Here is a 20,546-nt window from a genome sequence, read left to right as displayed (position 1 = left end):
CTAAAAATTCAGTCTTTTTTTGAATTGAGGTTCTCGCATGCTTGCTGAGCATGCATTCTTCACAAAATTTTCCTTCGTAGTCCATGTTGGGTAGCCCATGCACCATATTCTTCTTTGCTAACTCTTTTAGGCGGCCATGATGTAGGTGACCAAAGTGGAGATGCCACAGTGATGCCTTGTCTTCTATGTTGACTCGCAAACAATTTTCTCGTATGCTTCTTAAATTCAGTTTGTACGTTCGATTATTTTCTATCTCGACTCGAGCAACCAAATGCCCTTGTTTGTCCTTCAGGTGATGCATGCGGTCTTTTAAGAATATCGAGTAACCTTTCTCTATGAGTTACCCCATACTCAATATGTTGGTCTTCAGGTCTGGTACATAATAAACATCTTGGATTGACCCAATTAAACCATCATTTTGCAAGAAATGTATCATACCTCGGACTTTGACCTCCACCTTTGACGCATCTCCAAATGACACATGACCATTTTCAATCATTTGGATCTCTTTGAATAGATACTTGTGACAACACAGATGGTTGCTTGTCCTTGAGATTCGAGGTACCACAGAGTGTCGTTGTTGATGTTGTCTTCATTCTGAGCCATCAAGAGAGGACCTTCATTTGTTACGTCTTTCAAGGCTAGGTTGGTTGTTCCTTCCACCTTTTTATCGGCTCGACAATCTTTTGCAAAATCTCCCACTCTACCACAATTGTAACATTTGTGACATTTGTTGCACTGAATGTTGGAATAAATTGATCGATCGCCTCTTCCTCGACTGCGTCCTCTTCCACGCCAATTTGCTTGGCTCGAGTGTCCCTTCTCCTTATAGTATCCTTCATGATTGCTACCTTGACCACCGCGACCATTTTCACTACTTCCACGACCACGACCTCTACCTTGAAAATTTTGAGAGTAGAGTGCCTTTTCATCTTTAATTGACGCCTTGGTTTGAAGTGCTTGATCGAGTGTTTCCTCCTCCTTCTTCTTACATTGCTCGTGTGCCTCGAGAGAACCGGCGATTTCATCAACCGTGAACGTCGCTATGTCCTTTGACTCTTCTATTGCACATACAACATTCTCAAAGTTGTTGGGTAATGACCTCAAAATCTTCTCCACAACCTGCATCTGGGCTAACATTTCTCTGTTTCGGTTGAGTTAGTTTACCACGGTCTGTACATGAGTGATGTAGTCAGATACACTTTCTAACTCCTTCATCCTTAGGCTCTCCAACTCGCCACGAATAGTTTGGAGATGCACTTGCTTGACTTGGTCGGTTCCTTTGAACACTTTTCCTAAAGTGTCTCACGCTTCTTTTGAAGTAGTTGCACTGTCAATCTTCTCAAAGCCCGACGCGTCAACTTCTCGAAACAACATGTATACTGCCGCCTTATCCTTTGATCGCACCTCTTTTAACGCCTTGTTTTGTGCCGCCGTAGAACCCGTGGTATCTTTTGGTTCTTCAAAACCTTCTTCAACCACCTCCCATGCATCTTGAGAACCAAAAAGAGCTTTCATTTGAATGCTCAAATTCTCGTAGTTTGTCTTCGTTAGTCACGGTAGTGACATTTGACCCGTCATATACGCCATTGGCTCTGATACCAATTTGTGAAATAATTCTCGCGTATTTGTGAAAGAGATGTCGCGCACACTAATTTTTCTTTTGAGAGTAGAGAGACAAAGAACATTGAGTTTATCTGAAAGATGCTGAAAGAAGCTTGGAGAATTCCACTGAGTATAGGTGCGTCATAGGAAGTCTAAGATACTTGACTCATACTCGTTCGAACTTTTCATATGTTGTTGGAATAGTGAGTACATGGAAAGTCCACTATGATGAATCATCAAGCGGTTAAGCCCATTCTCTACTATGTGAATGGAACCAAAAGCTACGGGCTGAAGAATCAAAGAGGGTGAGGTCCTGACGAACTAGTCTATTTTACTGATATTGATTTAGCTGGAGACATTGATGATAGAAAAAGTACCGCAAAAATGACATTTTATCTCAACAGAAATTTGATCTCTTGGCACTCTCAGAAGCAGTGAATTGTGACACTAGTCAAGCATTGTAGATGAGAAATTTGTTGAGCGAAATGACTGGAAGTGAACTAAAGTTGGTAACTCTCTATGTCGACAACAAATCTGTGATTGCATTGATGAAGAATCTGGTATTTCATGAACGCAAAAAACACATTGACACTCGCTTCTATTTCATCCATGAGTGTGTTGAGAAGAGACAAATCGTTGTATAGTTCGTATGACCTAGAGAGTAACGTGCAGATATTCTAACCAAAGCCCTGTTGAAATATGATTGAAAGTTCTGACCAAGTTTTGAGGATGCTGTTAGTATTTTCCTAAACTTATGAATTTGTTTATCGACAATTGTTTAGTAGGATTGCCATAATTTTTTATTTTTAATTACCGTATAAGCCTATATGTATTGGAACTTTGTAACTCTTTTTGCAAGGTGTGAGTAAACAATAATAAAGCATTTGCAGCTTTGGTCCTATTCTGGTTTTTTATCTCTTTCAATATTCTTTTCCCAACAAATTTGGTATCAGAGTCAAGTTCTTGTCAACACAAGATGTGCTTATTTTTCTACGAAACGAAAATGGCACTAGCTGGTTTTTCTTCCTCTGCACCGCTCATACCCATTTTTAATGGTAAGAAACATGAATGGTGGAGCATCAAGATGGAGACTTAGCTCAGATCGCAGAAGCTATGGGAATTGCTGGTACGTAAGTTTGTTGATGTATTAGAACCTACAATAGAAAGAGAAACCAAGAAAAAGGATGCCAAGGCTCTATTCATTATTCACCAAGCAATTCATGAGACTATTTTTTCATGAATTGCAGCATCAACCACATCAATGCAAGCATGGTCAATTCTGCAGAAAAAGTTTCAATGAGATTCAACGGTCATAATAGTGAAATTGCAATTTCTAATTTTTGTCATGAGCAATGAAACCAGTTGTTGAGAAATAAACTTAAATAGAGGAGAGAGAAAAAAAAAAACATTTTTCTCCCTCCTCCATTTAAGTTTATTTCTCAAAAAAATCATACTTCTTTTGGCTGAGGAGAGAGAAAAAAAAAAAGAAGTAATTATGATTTTTTTTTGTTTTTAAATTGGGTAAAAAAGAGTGTCTTATGGGAGAGAGAAAAGTGATGGGGAAGTTATGGCTAAGCTTAGCCTTAAGAAAACTAAGAAGGGCTTTACCCATCGTTGTAAAAGCAGAGAGAAAAGAACAAGTGAGAACAAGAAAGAACAACAGAGAGCAACACAGCAAACTTGTGTGAGTTAATGTGTAATCTTTTGAGAACTTCTTTGTTTCCTTGTCTCTCCCCTTTCAACATCTCCTCTAAAAGTTTCGTGAGAGTTATCTAAACGAGTTAGATTCAGAGCGAGCATTTTTTTCTCTCAAGTTGGTATCGGAGCGGCTTTATTTTTCTACAACTTGGTATCAAAGCAATTTATTTTCTACAAATTGGTATCAGAGCCGATGGCGAACATGATGGGACAAATGCCGCTGCCACAATTGACGAAGACGAACTACGAGAATTGGAGCATCCAAATGAAAGCTCTTCTCGGTTCGCAAGACGCGTGGGAGGTGGTAGAAGATGGTTTTGAAGAACCGATTGATACCACGAGTTATACGATGGCGCAAAACAAGGCGCTAAAGGAATTACGGTCAAAGGATAAAGCAGCATTATACATGCTATTCCGGGCTGTTGACGAGTCGGGCTTTGAGAAGATTGCAAGGGCAACTACTTCAAAAGAAGCGTGGGACACTCTAGAAAAGGTGTTCAAAGGAACCGATCGAGTCAAGCAGACGCGTCTCCAGACTCTGCGTGGCGAGTTGGAGAGCATGAAGATGAAGGAGTCAGAAAATGTATCTGACTATATTACACGTGTACAGACCGTGTCGAATCAGCTAAATCGAAATGGAGAAATGTTACCCAAGACGCGGGTTGTGGAGAAAATCTTGAGGTAGTTAACAGACAACTTCGAGAATGTCGTATGTGTATAGAAGAGTCGAAGGACCTGACGAAGTTCACAGTCGATGAGCTTGCCGGTTCTCTTGAGGCACACGAGCAACGCAAGAAAAAGAAGGAGGAGCCACTCGATCAAGCGCTTCAGACGAAGGCAACAATAAAGGATGGAAAAATACTCTACTCAGAATTTTTGAGGTAGAGATAGTGGAAGCTGCGGGAATGGTCGAGCTGCTCAAGGCAATAGTCACGAAGAAAACTACCATGAGAAGAGACTGTCGAGTCAAGCAAATTGGCATGGAAGAGGACGCAGTCAAGGATACAATTCCAACATCCATTGCTTTAAATGTCAGAAATATGGCCACTATGCAAACGATAGATGTTACAATTGTGGCAGAATGGGTCTCTTTGCGAGAGATTGTCAAGCCGAAGAGAAGGTGGAAGAAACCTTCAACCTGGCCTTGGATGACGCAACAAGTGGAGGCATCCTCTTGATGGCTCAAAACAAAGAGCCGAACACAAAAGGAGATGGCGGCGCGAAAGATGATGGCGGTAGTCTTGAGGTGGTAGAAACTGTTAGAAATGAGGTGATACACAGCGGATTTTATGAAATCGCGGTATCGGAGACAAGAAAATCGAATAAAGATGAACAACCAAAGAACAGGGAGCTCAAGCTCGAAGAGAGAGAGCTCTAATGGCCGGATAAGCAATTCGAGGTAGAAAGAAGAAAGAGGTAGAAAGAAGAAAGAGGATGAAAATTGAAGAAGAAAAGAAAGAGCTGGAAACAAAAGTTCAACGGTTAGAGAAGAAAGTGACTGAGCTAAGTAAGAGTTCCTTCTGTCTAAAACAGGAGAAAGAAAAGAATGAGAAGACAATCTCCAATCTCACGAAGAAAGTTGAAAAAGGTGCGGAGAAAGAGAAATGCCTACTCATGGAGATTGAGAGTTTAGTGGATGAGCTAGTAAGGGAGAAAAAAGATATAGAGATACTGACTCAACAGAGAAACTCACTCGATGTGAACTTGAATCAAGTCCAACAAGAGGCAGTGAATTTACGACACACGATTGAGACACTCAGTCGTGATAAAACCAAACTCGAGGAAACAAGAATGCTAGCTGTAAATGTCGCTATGGACTTACGAAGGGAATTGAATAAACTGAACGAAGCCATGAAGTCTGAGTCAAGCGTAGCTGAAAACTGGAAAAATGAAGAGGTGGTGTCACAGATGGGATGTTCTCGAGAAGATCCAAATGTAGTCTCATCAGAGAAGGACAATCCCATTTTTTTGCTCGAGGAAAAGAAGAGAAAATTAAAAAAATCATGACTGAGATCGAGAAAACGAAAACGGCGCAGGAGAAATCATTGAGTAGGAACATTTAAGTTTATGGGGAGTTTTGTTGAGAAATAAACTTAAACATAGGAGAGAGAAAAAAAAAGTAATTATGAATTTTTTTTTTTTTTGTTTTTAAATTCCGTGAAAGAAAAGCATTACCTAATTTAGGGGAGAAATGAGTTATTGGAGAGAGAAGTGATGGGCAGTTATGGCTAAACTTAGCCTTACTACAAACTATAAAAAGGGTTTTACCTATCTTGTAAAAGGTAGAGAGAAAAACAACAAGAAAAATAGAGAGCAGTACACCAAACTATAGTTTGCTAAGTGAGTGTGTAATACAAAAAAATCTTTTGAGAGCTTCTTTGTCTTCTTGTCTCTTCCCTTTTGACACCTCCTTTAAAATTTCATGAGAGTTATCTATACGAGTTAGATTTAGAGCGAGCATTTTTTTCTCAAGTTGGTATCGGAGCGGCTTTATTTTTCTACAACTTGGTATCAGAGCAATTTATTTTCTACAACAGTCAGTCAGATGCGTGCCTATGGAGAGAAAATTTCAAATGAAACAATTGTTGCAAAGGTGTTGAGAATCTTAACTTCAAAGTTTGACCATGTGGTGGCTACTATAGAAGAAGCTAAGAATCTATCAATACTCTCCGTTGATGAACTGATGGGCTTGCTTCAGAACTGATGGGCTTGCTTCAAGCTCGTGAGTTAAGAATCAATAGATCATCAGAAAGGATTGAAGAAAAGACACTACAAGTGAAGGAAAAAACAAAAAATGAAGGAGAAAGTATTCGTTTAGCAAGTAGAAGTCGTGGAAGAGGAGGATTTCGCAACTTCCATGGTGGTCGTGGTAACTGGGGTACATGGAGAAATGATGGACAAAGACAATTCAATGAGCAAATTAACATAACGAATGTCATACAATGTTACCATTACAGAAAGTGTGGGCACATAAAAGCTGGTTGTTGGTATAAATATTAACAAATGAATTTTGCAGATGAAAATGAAGAGTAAGAAGAAAGGCTTTTTATGGCTTGTATTGATATTAATCCAAAAAAGAGTGATTATGGTTTGTTGATAGCAAATGCTCATACCATATGACAGGTACCAAATCTTTATTCCAAGAGTTTGATGAGACATAAAGAATTAAGGTGCAACTTGGAAATACAAGAGAGATGTTTGTCGAGGAAAAAAGCACAGTGAATGTCGAAACCAGTCATGGTAAGATAAAACTGTTACAAAGTGTTCAATTTATGCCGGATTTAGGATACAATTTATTGAGTGTTGGACAATTGATGACTAGAGAACATTACGTTCTATTTGATGACAACACATGTGTCATTACAAATAAGAAAACAGACCATAAAGTTCAAATTTTCATAACTTCAAATAAGATGTTTCCACTTGATATTTCCATTGAATATTTCTAACATGAGGGATTTTGCTCTTGATACTAGCACAAAAGATGTCTTTATATTATGTCATCTGAGATATAGGTCTCTTCATATGGAGGGCCTGAAAATACTCATGGATAAAGGTACGATTTTCGGATTACAAAAAATTGATTTAATTAGTTTATGTGAAGGATGCATTTATGGCAAACAAACTACGAAGTTCTTGCTGATTAATGTGGGTCAATGTAAACTAAATCGGGTGGGAGTATATACTTTTTACTATGTATTGATGACTATAGTCACATGAGCTAGGTTTACTTCCTACGGCATAAGTTAGAAACATTTAAGAAGTTCTAGAACTTTAAAGCTACGGTGGAGAACCAAAGTTGCTGCCACATTAAAGTTCTTCACACAGATAAAGGTGGCGAGTTCATATCTAAAGAGTTCGATTTATTTTGTGAAGAAAAAGGCATCCAAAGAGTGTTGACAACTCATTACACTCCAAAAAAAGAATGGAATCACTGAACGAAAAAATCAAACTATTGTGGAGATGACAAGAAGTATGTTACAAGCAAGGAGACTTTCAAACCAATTTTGGGCAGAAGTTATAGCAACATCTTTCTATCTATTAAATCTGTGACCAACAAAGGCGGTTATGAATTGAACTCATTATGAAGCATGACATGGAAGGAAACCATCTGTAAGTCATTATGAGTCTTTGGTTGTGTTGCTTATACTTTGAAAAATCCTCAAATTCGTTAAAAGTTTGATGAAAAATCTGAATAAATGCATTTTCATTGGCTATTGTACTCAATCAAAGACATATAAATTATATAACACTCTGAATGAAAGGATTTTAGTTAAAAAAGATGTAATATTTGATGAAAATGTGAGTTTAGATTGGAGTAAAGAATAGGAGCAACAAAAGATTATAGTTGAAGTTTCTCTAAACAAGAGTCAACTCCAGTGCATCTTCTAGTGCCTCAACTGCAAAGCAAAGATTTATCAAATTTATCATCTTCAGTATCACTAAACAACAACTCTTCTCTTAAAGAATTTTCAGATAAGACATCACCAAGGAAGTATAAATCTTTGGCTGACATATATGCATCATGTCAATTTGCTCTTACTGTTCAGACCCTACGAATTATGAAAAAACAACTAAAAAAGAAGAGTGATAGAAAGCCATGGTAGAAGAGAGGCAGTCATTTGAGAAAAATGGAACATGGGAGATGCTTGACTTACCAAATGAAAAAAATGGAATCAACTTGATATAGGTGTTCAAGACAAAATTTTCACTGGATGGAAGCATATAAGAGAATAAGGCTCGTCTTGTAGTAAAAGGGTATGCGCAACAACAAGGTATAGATTTTGAAGAAACTTTCTCTCTAGTATCTTGTCTTGAAACGGTAAGAACTATTCTAGCATTAGTAGGAGAGTTGTAGTGGTATTTTTATCAGCTTGATGTCAAGTTAGCATTTCTTAATGAAGATTTACAAGAAGAGGTCTGTGTAGCACAACCAGATGGATTCATAAAGAAAGACAAAGAAACAAAGGTATACAATCTAAGAAAGACATTATATGGATTAAAGCAAGCCCCTCAAGCTTGGTATAGCAAGATTGATGAGTATTTTCAAGAAAAAGGATACATGAGAAGTGAGAATGAGCCTACTTTGTATGTGAAGAAGGAAGGTAAAAGTGATTTCATCATTATTTGTCTCTAGGTTGATGACATCATTTATACTAGCTCTTCTAACTCTCTTTTGGATAAATTTAAGTCCCAAATGATGAGTGAATTTGAGATGTCGAATATGAGTTTATTGCACTATTTTCTTGGTCTTGAAATATATGCCAAAGATGTTATGAGTAAATTTAGTATGCTTAACTGTAAGCGTGTAGCTACATCCATGAATATTAATGAGAAATTACAACATGAGGATGAAGTAGAAATGACAGATGTTAAAAGGTTCAGAAGCTTGGTCAAATGACTAATTTACTTAACACACACATGACCTGATCCTGTTGGTATTATTTCTAGGTTTATGCAACATCCTTCAAAGGTTCATTATGAAGCAGCAAAAAGAGTTTTACGTTATGCTGCTGGAACTATGGAGTATGGAATTTGGTATTCTTAATCTTCTAATTTCAAATTATATAGTTCACTGATAGCGGTTGGGCAAGATCATTAGATGATAGACGAAGCATTTCAAATAATGTTTCCACTTTAAGATTAGGAATGATCACTTGGAGTTCAAAGAAGCAAGCAACAGTGGCGTTGTCAACATTAGAAGTAGAATATGTTGCAGCAACTTCAGCAGCATGTCAAGCCATTTGGCTAAGAAGAGTGTTACCCGATCTTCAACAAGAGCAAAAAGGAGCAACAGAGATATTTTGTAATAACAAAGCAACTATCTCTATGACAAAGAACCCAACATTTCACAGCCGAACAAAGCATATTGAAGTTTGACATCATTATATTCATGATCTTGTTGCAAAGGAAGAAATTGTCTTGCAGTATTGTAACATCAATGAACAGCTAGCAGACATACGTACTAAAGCTTTATCAAAAGAAAAGTTTTGCTACTTCAGAGAATTACTTGACATCTGCAACTTTGAATCAAGAGGGAGGGTTGAAATATGATTCAAATTTTTTACCAAGTTTTGAGGAAACTATTAGTAGTTTCCTAAACTTATCAATTTGTTTAGGGTCAATTGTTTAGTAGGATTTCCATAATTTTTTATTTTTAGTTACCGCATCAGCCTATATACATTGGAACCTTGTAACTCTTTGTGCAAGGTGTGAGTAAACAATAATAAAACAGCTGCAACTTTGATCATATTCTGTCTTTTTCTATCTCTTTCGATATTCTTTTCCCAACCGGCCCTAACAAGGGTGGAGTTTGCAAAGATACAGGATATGCTTGGAATGAAGAATCTCGAACAAAGTCATGTTTATGGAGGAGATTGTGAGCTCATAAACTTGATTTAAGTAGAATAAACTACTAAATTATGGAGTAACTTTAGTAGAATTGTTAGTAGACTTACTATAATAAGTTATAACTTGTGGAGCAACTATAGGAGAATTGGTAGTAGTTGACAAATTGTGGAAAGTTTTATGTTTTAAATAGGAAGATTGTTAGTGGTTAACTTGAGGAGAAAGCTTAAGAAGCTAGTTAGTGTTTTCTCACTGTAAATACTCATGAGATGTATGCTCTTTTCACAACAATAACAACAAAAAATAACAACAAAAACAAAAAGAATTGAAAAACGAAGTGCTAAAGGCTTCTTTGTTCCAAAAGATGTCTCTCCTCAAGTTTTTCCTTTGCTTCTTATACTTGCTTCAACATATTTCAATCGAGGTCACATCCAACATTGTGATTCTAATACTTGATACCTCGTGACCTAAGAAGGTCACCTGTTGTAGCCAAAACTTGCAGTTTGAGAACTTAAAAAAGTTTGTGTAGTTATTTATATGGATAACATGTGCCTTCCTAAGCTAGCTTTTCCACGTGTTAGGAGCTTTGGAATTTCTGAAATTTCTCGGTTAGGTTCTATATATATATTTTTTTTTTTTGGTTATAATATGGAAAATATTAAAATTTGAGCGAAAACAGTAGAATGGAGGTCGAACAAGGAGCTTACCAAGTGTCTCACCCACCAACCAAGCTCTAGGAGAGCTTCCCACACACATGTGGCAGACATAGATAGGCACTTCTCGAAGAGGGCAAGTTAGGTGGGTGGCTTGGGTCAACAATCAACAATCACTTCCACATACCTTCCAATTACACCTATATTCAATACTTTTTTAGGGTTAACAAGGATTAATAATGATTGAAAATGTCAAAACGAGTAGAATAGGACAAATCAAAGCAAGCCACGCGAGACCACGCACGCTCTTATGCTCACTATGCATTGTCACGGTCATTCTTGTCAAAGGCATGTTGTCCACGGCTACATGCCCATTCAAACCCCTTATACTTGCTTTCATGCTAGTTAAGTCTTTTACTATTCTTGTTATGTGAATACGTGGGTGTATGACCATCTACCAAAATCATGTCTATACCTGTCAAAGCTAAAACTTCTCAAAATATACTACATGAGAATGTGACTAGTTGTCAATTTTTCCTACTCGAGTCATACGGTATCAAAGTCATGGTTGTTGCTTATTACTTTTTAGCCTAAAACATTATTTTCTTTCAAATTGTTTCCAATTCATTTCTTCACTCACGTTTCCTAAAACATTTCTCTCAAACATGATTCGAGGCTTAATCAAACGTCTAGATAGTCTGCAGAATTTGACTTTCACATGAATGACTTGTTCGCTAGGTTAGAATAAGTATCGTACAATCGTTGTACTGCTGTCACAAGAGTGCGATTGTACACTTTGAACACCCCGGCCACGTGCATATAAAGCATGCTCCTATCATCTTCAACCTCATGTTGCAGCTAAATTTTCTGGATTTTTTAGTGTAATTTTTTCTTTGTCCACTCGTCTGATTCTCCTTCAACGTCCGTTATCCCTTCTTAGTTCCTTCTACAAAAGTGTAGATCTCACTCCTGTAGACCTATAAAGACAAGTTTGAATCTTTATTATGCACTATGCATCGAGATCTTTGAAAAATAAAATGATGGGTTTTCACATGAAATTACCTTCCATTAAACGTCCTGTTCTCCAAAATACCTCTATAGTCGAGTAACCCTTAATCCACCAAGTCTCAAACACCCTTTCCTAATCTCTTTAGTGCTCCTCCGATCTCAAGTAAAAGTTCTTGAGGTCGTGGGTTTGCAACCTCTGAGTTGCACCATTTTCTAATCTAAAAATCAAGTTAATCACTTTCCTAATCCCTCTTTAAAATCCTCAAGTTTTAACCATAACATCTCCCTTTCCACAACCGCTGACTTTCTCCTCCCAAATGTGGGTTTTCTTCTTTCTTCCCCAAGCAACAACTCTATATTTTTCAAAATACGAGTGTTATAGTTCTTCCCTTATTTTTAAGAACTTTCACCCCCAAAAGTTCTAGAATGTGAGAAAAATTTCGGATAGTTACACTTCAACACCTTGATAAGTGGTATATCAAGGTTGCATAGTCTTTACTTCTCTTGCTAGAATTTTTACGGGTTGTTCTTCATAAATAGTCTTCCTTCAATGATAATGTCTCAGCTAATGATACGCACAAGATCTACAACATATTTGTGCAGCATTGTGCAGCATAGAAACATGAAAAAAGTTATGTACAACGTCGAGTGCCGGCGGTAATGCTAGTGAGTATCACATTGGCCCAACCCTCTCCAAAATCTCAAATGGCCCGATAATCCTTGGATTCAATTTTTCTCTCTTACCAAATTTCAGTACACCATAAACAAGTGCAACTTTAAGGAATGCATGCTCTCCCATGGAAAATTCCAAGTATCATCTCCTCACATAAGCATAACTCTTCAGCAACTCTTGAGTCGTCATGATCCTCTTCTTAATCTTTTGTGTAGCTACATCGGTAGAGGTCTAGATCTAAATGGCAATTAGAGTTCTAGACCTGTATGCACTCTGAGAATCAATTTAGCCCCGAGGAACTAATTTCGAGAGACCTAGAGATGTGAGATAAGATTTAAAACACCTTGACGCTCTAATAAGTAAATATCCACAAAACCCAAGGAACCTCAAGAGAACTTATGAGACCACTAGCAGCATGAACGGTATCAAATTAAAGAATCGCACTTGTGTGTAGAAATGAGTCAAAGCCCATCAACCTGCCTAAAGAGAGGACGAGGAACTACATGAGTTAGGCAACATAAGTAACTACTATTATGTGTAGAAACAGGAGAAGACTCATAAATGTACCATGATTGGGGATGAGGGACTACATGAGTAGACAACCTGAGGAGACAATATTGTGCGTAAGAAAAACCCGTCATAATAGGGAACAGAGGATACATAAGTAAATGATATATGAGAAGAATTAGGTGGTTTACTCCGTATTTTTAGACTCACCTCCTTACCCTTTTCTTTTTCAATTAGCGTTTGAGGAAGGGAGGTGCAGTGATGCAATCACACTCTTTTATAGCAACAGGACAGCGACTGTACGACACTTATTGTAATAACCCAAAAATTAGAGGAAAAAAATGGGCTCTTTTATAGCAGCAAGCAGGACAGCGACTGTACAACACTTATAATAACCCAAAAATTAGAGGAAAAAAAGGGGAAGGGAAATTGTCACGCATTACATAAGTTGAGAAGTGTGGAGGTCCATCACTTCATTTATTCATCTCACTTGAACGGTTCAAAGCTAGTTGGATAAAACATTTTTTGAGGGATCCAACTTAGGTCTAAAATGCTTGAACTCTTTTCTCCTGGTTTCAATTGTTTAGAAGCATTTAAGGTTAGTATGACTACCTTTTAGCTCGTTTAAATTTTTGGAATCAAATTTAAAGTATTTATACATAATTAAGCTTCGCTAGTTTAATTATTTTATACAAAACTAACGAGTCATATCCCAAGTAGAATTCTGATTTATGATTGTTTGACTCCTTAGGCAGAATTAAATTTCAGAGAGCAACTTTAAGCTAGCATCAAGGATTCGTAGTATTTTCGGCCTAGGTCAATCATGTAATTGGTCTTACTATCGGCTCGGTCAGAAGACTTGTTTTATGTATGACGACACATACCCAGTGACCCTTGCACACGCATTTATGCTTTATATTATATGATGATGTGACTATATTATATTATGATGAGACTATGATATATGATGATGTTAATATGTTATATGGTGATGCTATTTGATGTTATATGATGTCATACGATGATGTTAAATGATGATGTTGTATGATGATGATGATAATATGACAATGTAAGAGTATGATGATGAGATGACTTAATATGATGTTATTTCATATTAAGACAATGTGCATGTATTAAATGAAATAATTCATTATGATGATGATTTTTCTAAGACACAACCCTAGTTAATATTAATGATGATGAACCTATGAAGGCCAAGACATTCATGTTACTTAGAGTAATATATGAACGATATATAGGGTTGTGTCATAAAAATTATTTAAAGATGAAAACTGTAGGGACCTCATGCATTTTGTGTGTACATGGACATCGAGTTACTTCCCCATTTATGATGACGAGTACGGACACATACACTACGATGATAATGATCATGCCTTGCATGACATTCAGGGGTCTGCTGACCTCCACACATCACTATGGACAACTAGCTCGAGTATGATGGATCTAAACGCTCGCACTTGCGGATCGTATGTATGGAAGTACTGCACATCTAACTTTGTCCAGATTGGATGCCCCCTATGATGGTCTTAACGATAAGTCCCTGAATCATGAGTTGCATGTGTTTGCATTCCCTGACCCCAATAGTGGGGTCACTTCTGAGTATTTCTTAAAATACTCAAACTGTTTGCTATTTCTATTTCAGGTAAAGGAAAGACACCATTTTACGATTGACGAAGACATCGCAAGTAGAGATCATGACACGTGCATAGGATAATGATATTTTATTTTCTTAGTCATAGGTTAGTACAGGGTGTTTTTAGTTTTAATGTTTTACTTATTTTATTTAGTATTTCCTTATGTTGTCTTAAATATGCTTTTAAACATGTAAATCCATGGAAATGTTTAATGATGAATAGTTAAAGGTTTAATTCCACATAAGAATATAAGTTATGATGACGGTAACGACTCTAGGGTCTGAAAACCTCTCCTTACCAATTTCATTTTGTTCCGGAGAGTAAAGAGCTGTTAACTACCATAGATGCCCCTTTCTTCTCATGCCACTATAGTCAACAATAAATAGTAAAAAGTAAATACTCTCAGAAAAGAATGTAGCATTAACCCACATGAATCAACATGAATCAGTTCTAGACACGTCCTTCACATAAACTAATTGAATCAATTCTTGGTAATTCAAAAACCATACCTTTATCTTGGTAATCCGAAAACCATACCTTTATCCGTATTTTCTGGCCGTTCATATAAAGATGCCCATATCTCAGACGTCATAATATCGGGTCATCTTTTGTGCTAGTAGCAAGAGCAAAATCCCCTGTTAGAAACATCCCGTGGAAACATCTTATTTGAAGGCATGACAATTTGAACTTTATGACATGATTTCTTATTTGTAATGACATATGTGTTGTCATCAAATATAATGGAATTTCCTCTAGTCATCAATTGTCCAACACTCAATAAATTGTACCCTAAATCAGGCACAAATTGAACACTATCTAACAGTTTTATCTTACCATGACTAGTTTCGTTCACGGTGTCTTTTCCTACAACTTACATCTCTCTTGTATTGACAAGTTGCACCTTAATTGTTTGCATCTTATCAAGCTCTTGAAATAAAGATTCGATGCCTTGTCATATGGTTCGAGCATTCACTATCAACAAACCATAAATCACTTTTTTTTGTTAATATAAAATACAAGCCATAAAAAGTCTTTCTTCATCTTCATTTTCTGTTACAAAATTCATTTGTTGATCTTTATACCAACAATCAGCTTTCATATGCCCATATCTTTTGCAATGGTAACATTGAATGACATTCCTTAAGTTACTTATCTCATTGACTTGTCTTTATTTATCATTTCTCTCTCTATCCGTATTATCATAACCTCCATGGTTGCTACGAAATCCTCCTCTTCCCGACTTCTACTTGCTAAACGAATATTATCTCCTTTGTTGTTGGTTGTCTCCTTCACTTGTAGTGTCTTTTCTTCATTCATTTCTGATGATCTATTGATTCTTGACTCATGAGCATGAAGCGAGCCCATCAGCTCATCAACAGAGAGTATTGATAGATCCTTAGTTTCTTCTATAGCAGCCACCACATGGTCAAACTTTGAAGTTAACTTCTCAACATCTTTGCAACAATTATTTCATCTAAAATTTTCTCTCCATAACACACATCTGATTCACTATTATCATTGCTCTTGACAAAAAATCAGAAATTGATTCACCATTTGTCAAGAGCAAAGGTTCAAAATCTCGTCTTAGAGATTGTCATTACATCGTTATGATCTTTGAATCTCTTTGAAACTCCTTCTGGAAAATTGATTGTGTTTGCTTTGATATGGTTGTCGCGGCAATTAGTGAAAAAATAGTCTCATGAATTGCTCGTTGAATAATGAACAGAGCATTGACATCCTTTTTCATGGCTTCTCCTAGTCCTTCCTTTTCTTCTATTGTGGGTTTTAATACATCAACAAAACCATGTTTCACCAAGTCCAATAACTCCGGCTGAATAAGTCTTCATCTTGATGCTCCACCACTCATATTTCTCACCATTAAACATTGGTATGAGCGGTGCAAAAGAAGAAACACTAGCTACTGTTATTTTTCGTTCGGTAAAAAATAATCACTCTCGTGTTGAAAAAAACTTGGCTCTGATACCGAATTTTTTGGTTAAAAAAATATTGAAAGAGATAGTATAAGACATAATAGAATTAAAGCTCCAAATGTTTTATTGTTGTTTACTCCATCCTAGCACAAAGTTCTAATATATACAGGCATAATATGGCAACTAAAAATCAAAATCCTACTAAACAATTGACCATAAATAAATTCATAAATTTAGTAAACTACTAACAATTTCTTCCAAACTTGGTCAAAACATTGAATCATATCTCAACATTCTAACCTATAGCGCCAACATCATCTTTACTTCTTTTGGTTGACGGGTGATCCTCTGAATGATTGTTTGGTTAGACCCCGTTACTACTGAACATTTCGCTAAGGGCATAGGAGTGACATTATGTTCAAGTATAAAATTCATCCCTAACACAACATCGAAGTCATCCATCTAGACAATAACAAAAATAATTTGTTCTATCCAAGTTCCTATCTTGATCGGAGTTCTCTTTGCAACTCCTAAGACAGATGCTACTGAATTGACAACTTTCATTCGTCTTGTATCTCAATGTCATAGGATGTGCAAGCATTTCGTTTCGATCTCTGTCATGAAGTTATGGTAAGTGCATAGTCGACAATAGTGTTCTTGGCCGTTTTGGGGATGACTCAAGCTCGACATACATAAGATTGCGTTCCACTATCTCTTCTATCCAACCACTCTCTTCTGGAGGGCAGATAAATACTTTTAGGCCTCCATGCAGGGGTTTTCCACACTTTCGACTACCACTTGCCGCCATCTCGTACTCAGCTTCTGATCTCATTCCAAATTTTTCTTGGAAGGCATAAAGTACTACCTTTTGTGGGCACTCAATTTTTCGATGGCCCACTTGCGTATGAAGTAAGATAAAAGGCCTATACTTTGACTGTGACTATTCTAACTATAATGTCTCTACCATCGATTTCTACCTCTCTGTTTGGAGGACTCACATTCCCCTCCTTCGCCTTCAAGTCTATCATTTCCCCCACCTTTGGGGGAGTTGGGTCAATAATTTTTATTTCCACCACTTACACAAGCTTGGTTTCATATTATATCTTGAGGTTAATCGATGCTAAAATCAAACAATAGTTCAACTGCAGCATAGTCCATGGAAAGGTCTTGAACTCTTTATTGGAAGAGTTTGGTTTACACCCACGGCTTCAGCCCCTCAATAAAACTAAAGACCTTGTCTTTCTAAAACATATCACGTATAACTAACTTAAGCCTAGAAAACTACTTAACCTAGTCTTGGACATTGCTAGTATGCCTCAACTCCTTTAACTTTCTCCTTGTGATTATCTCGATATTCTCTTAAAGAATTGAGAGCGGAGTTCTTATTTTAATCTCTCTCAAGTGTTCACAATACATCAACCATCTTGAATGTTCATGTACTTTGATCTCCACCACAACTTTGTATCGGCAACAAGATGTATTGTTGCCAACGTGACTTTGCTTCTTCTGTCACGATGTTTGTGGCTCAAAAGTACTGTTCAAGTTCAAATATAAAATTCTCTAGAGCCTTGGCATCTCGAACTCCACATAAGATCTTTGGCTCCAGGACCTTTATCTTGTTGAATTGGACTACACCCCCAGTGGTGGTTTGATTCCTCGTCGTTCTCATAGTGAGGTCTAGTCTGGCGCTCAGATCTACCACTTCAATCCTAACCACTCCAAGGGCTTCTTTCATCCTCAGAAGTTTCTGAGACTATTTGAACGATCGCTTATTGAGCATTTTCTAAGCCCTCGATGTGTAATTTCATCCGAGTAACAAAGCCCGTCGAACTATCCCCACACTTGAACCAACAAGAAGTTGTGACCTTGTGTTCTCGGGCCTCGACACTAACTGTTAATTCATGGATAAACATTGTCTCAAGGCAGCCTACCATCTCGTTGATCCTGTCAACTTTAGTAGCAATCTCATTCATACGAGACTCCAAAAGTCTTATTCCATTAGGAACTTCACTCAAGTAGAGTAATTGATCTTTGATCTCTATCAATCGATCAACCTAGAACTTGTCCAGTTATTTTGTAATGAGCATGTTTGTGTACTACAATTCAATGAGCAGAATCAACTCTATACCACTTGTCACAATCCCACTCTTGGGCATCGAGATAACGATTGTATAACAATTGTTTTAACCCAACGAATAAGTCAACCATCTGGAAGTTGGACTTTATAGACAACCTTGATGTAAGATCAAACCTTGGGCAACACTTCAGAGAAATGTTTTAGAAAAAGTGAGTGAGGAAATGAATTAAAAATAATTTGAAATAAATCAATGTTATATGCTAAAAGCGAATACACAACAACCACAACTTTGATAGCATATAGCCCAGGTAGGAAGAATTGATAACTCGTCATATCCCCTATAGTACATTTTAGGAAATTTTAGCTCCAGTGGGTATAAACATGATCTTGGTGACCGGTCATAGGCTCCTACATTGATATAACAATAATAGTAAGCCTTTTCTAACATGAATGAAAGTAAAAGAGGTTTAGAACGAGCCTGCGAATTGGACAACATTTCTCAGACAAGCATGATTGGGACATCTGATACGCGGCCATAGGCCACATACCTTACATGATCGTGACACTTGGAAGCTACACTATCACAGAGGGTTGTTGACTCGAGGCGTCAGTATAAATTTGTATATTAGTGAGTTGTCAACTGTATTGGTTTTACATCCTATTCATGTCCCTTGTTTATAAATAACATGAAAAGCACCTGGTTGCATGATTTTTGTTTTGGAGTTTGATTTTCACAAATGGTGTTGTATGTTTTTGATTAGCCAAAATTTTACATTATTTTTGTACTTTATTTTTATTTTTATTTTTTATTTTTATTTTTATTTTTATTTTTACTTTTACTTTTTTTCTTTAATCTTTTCTTTTAGCCATCGTCCAAGATTCGAATCCTTGAGAATCAGGTTATGACTCCTTCAATTCTACCGGTGTCGTTCTATTAAAAGCTTTAGAAATAACTATCATCCCTCCTTCCATATCAATACCAAAGTTAACTTCTCACATGGGAGCAACCCAAGTAGTTTTACACGAAACACATCTAGGAATTCATTAACTACAATTACACCCCCAATATATTAGTGTGAATAATCTTAGATTAACAACACTAGCCAATAAATCCCATGTGCCCTGGCTTATAAACCTCTTGGCCTCAACGATATTATTACCTTGGAAGAAGTTTCGATCTTCGATAGCAAGAATTGAAAAACTCCTTATCGGTGGGGGTTGGAAGATTACCTCTTTCTTGTAACAATACATGTTGTCATGATGAGTATATAACCAATATATACTTCGGATATTTTCATAATCATACATGTCCAATATTATCAATAATACATCTAAAGGTTGATCAAATACCACCATCTTACCCACCTTTAGCTTCTCGCTTGTCAATAATATAACCTTCGAAGAAATCGATACCAATAACTCATATGTTAAAGGTTCTACCTCAATATAGGCTTGATTAACAAATATGAATGAAATAAAGGAACGTGTGGAGCTAGAATCAAACATGGTACATAGGTAGCCACAAATAAGTAAAGTACCTGTTACCACTACATTGGCATCCTCAGCTACCTTGTTGGTGGTAGCATGTGCTATTCCTTGAGACCAAGTCGGTCGACCTCTAACTTTTCGGTTTGGTCTCTTTAGCCACTATAAATTTGGGGTATCAAGATGATGTATTTTCCTTTTTAAACTCAACATTGACAAACCAGGTTCTGTCAAAATATCTCTTGCACGTCCGATTTATCCATCAAAATAATTTCTATGCTTAAAATTGTTCCAAGGAGTTTTTGATACACTTCAAGTAGGAAGTTTAGTCCAAAAACTCTCTTCTTTTTTTTTTGTTTTGTTTTGTTTTTTTTTTTTTTTTTTTTCTGTCCCCAAAATTAAACTGATGTTATTCTAACCATAAGTTTCATAGTTAATTAAGCTCGCACCCCTCTAAAGGAGCAATCCTTTTCCTCATCAACCTTCCAATTAGCTTACTTGAAGAATGATTCTTAATTATTATATCATCAGTACATTAAATCATAACACGTGATATAACATTCACATATCATCTCATAGTTACATTGTATCATTGACATATCAAGGACTTACTATTTCAAAAACATATCATAGTCTTATTATTTCATGCACACGTCACATTCATATCGTTTTATAAACATATCATAGTTCTATCCTTTAATAAACGTATCATATTCATATTGTTCCATAAATATATCATAGTCATATCGTTTCATAAACATATCATAGTCATATCGTTAAATAAACATTTCACATCAAGCATATAACACGTGCAGAACCACGAGGCACGTTTCATCATACAAACATCAACTTTTAACCGAACAGATAGTAAGACCACTTACTTCATTGGCCTTAGCCGGCATTCTC

General features: G+C 36.7%; 1 protein-coding gene across 1 annotated transcript; it reads right to left on the bottom strand.

The window, feature by feature from the left end:
* Positions 1 to 495: 495 nt before the first annotated feature.
* Positions 496 to 1,128, bottom strand: LOC147789738 (uncharacterized). Its single transcript, XM_087129569.1, has one exon. It carries the CDS (start codon positions 1,126 to 1,128, stop codon positions 496 to 498), a length of 633 nt encoding a protein of 210 aa, XP_086985695.1.
* Positions 1,129 to 20,546: the final 19,418 nt, after the last annotated feature.

The sequence above is a fragment of the Cucurbita pepo genome, chromosome 13 (assembly GCF_057944985.1).
Source record: "Cucurbita pepo subsp. pepo isolate OVF chromosome 13, ASM5794498v1, whole genome shotgun sequence".
Lineage (NCBI taxonomy): Eukaryota > Viridiplantae > Streptophyta > Magnoliopsida > Cucurbitales > Cucurbitaceae > Cucurbita > Cucurbita pepo.
The sequence above is the reverse complement of the archived record's forward strand: the minus strand, read 5'-3'. Positions and strand labels throughout refer to the sequence as shown.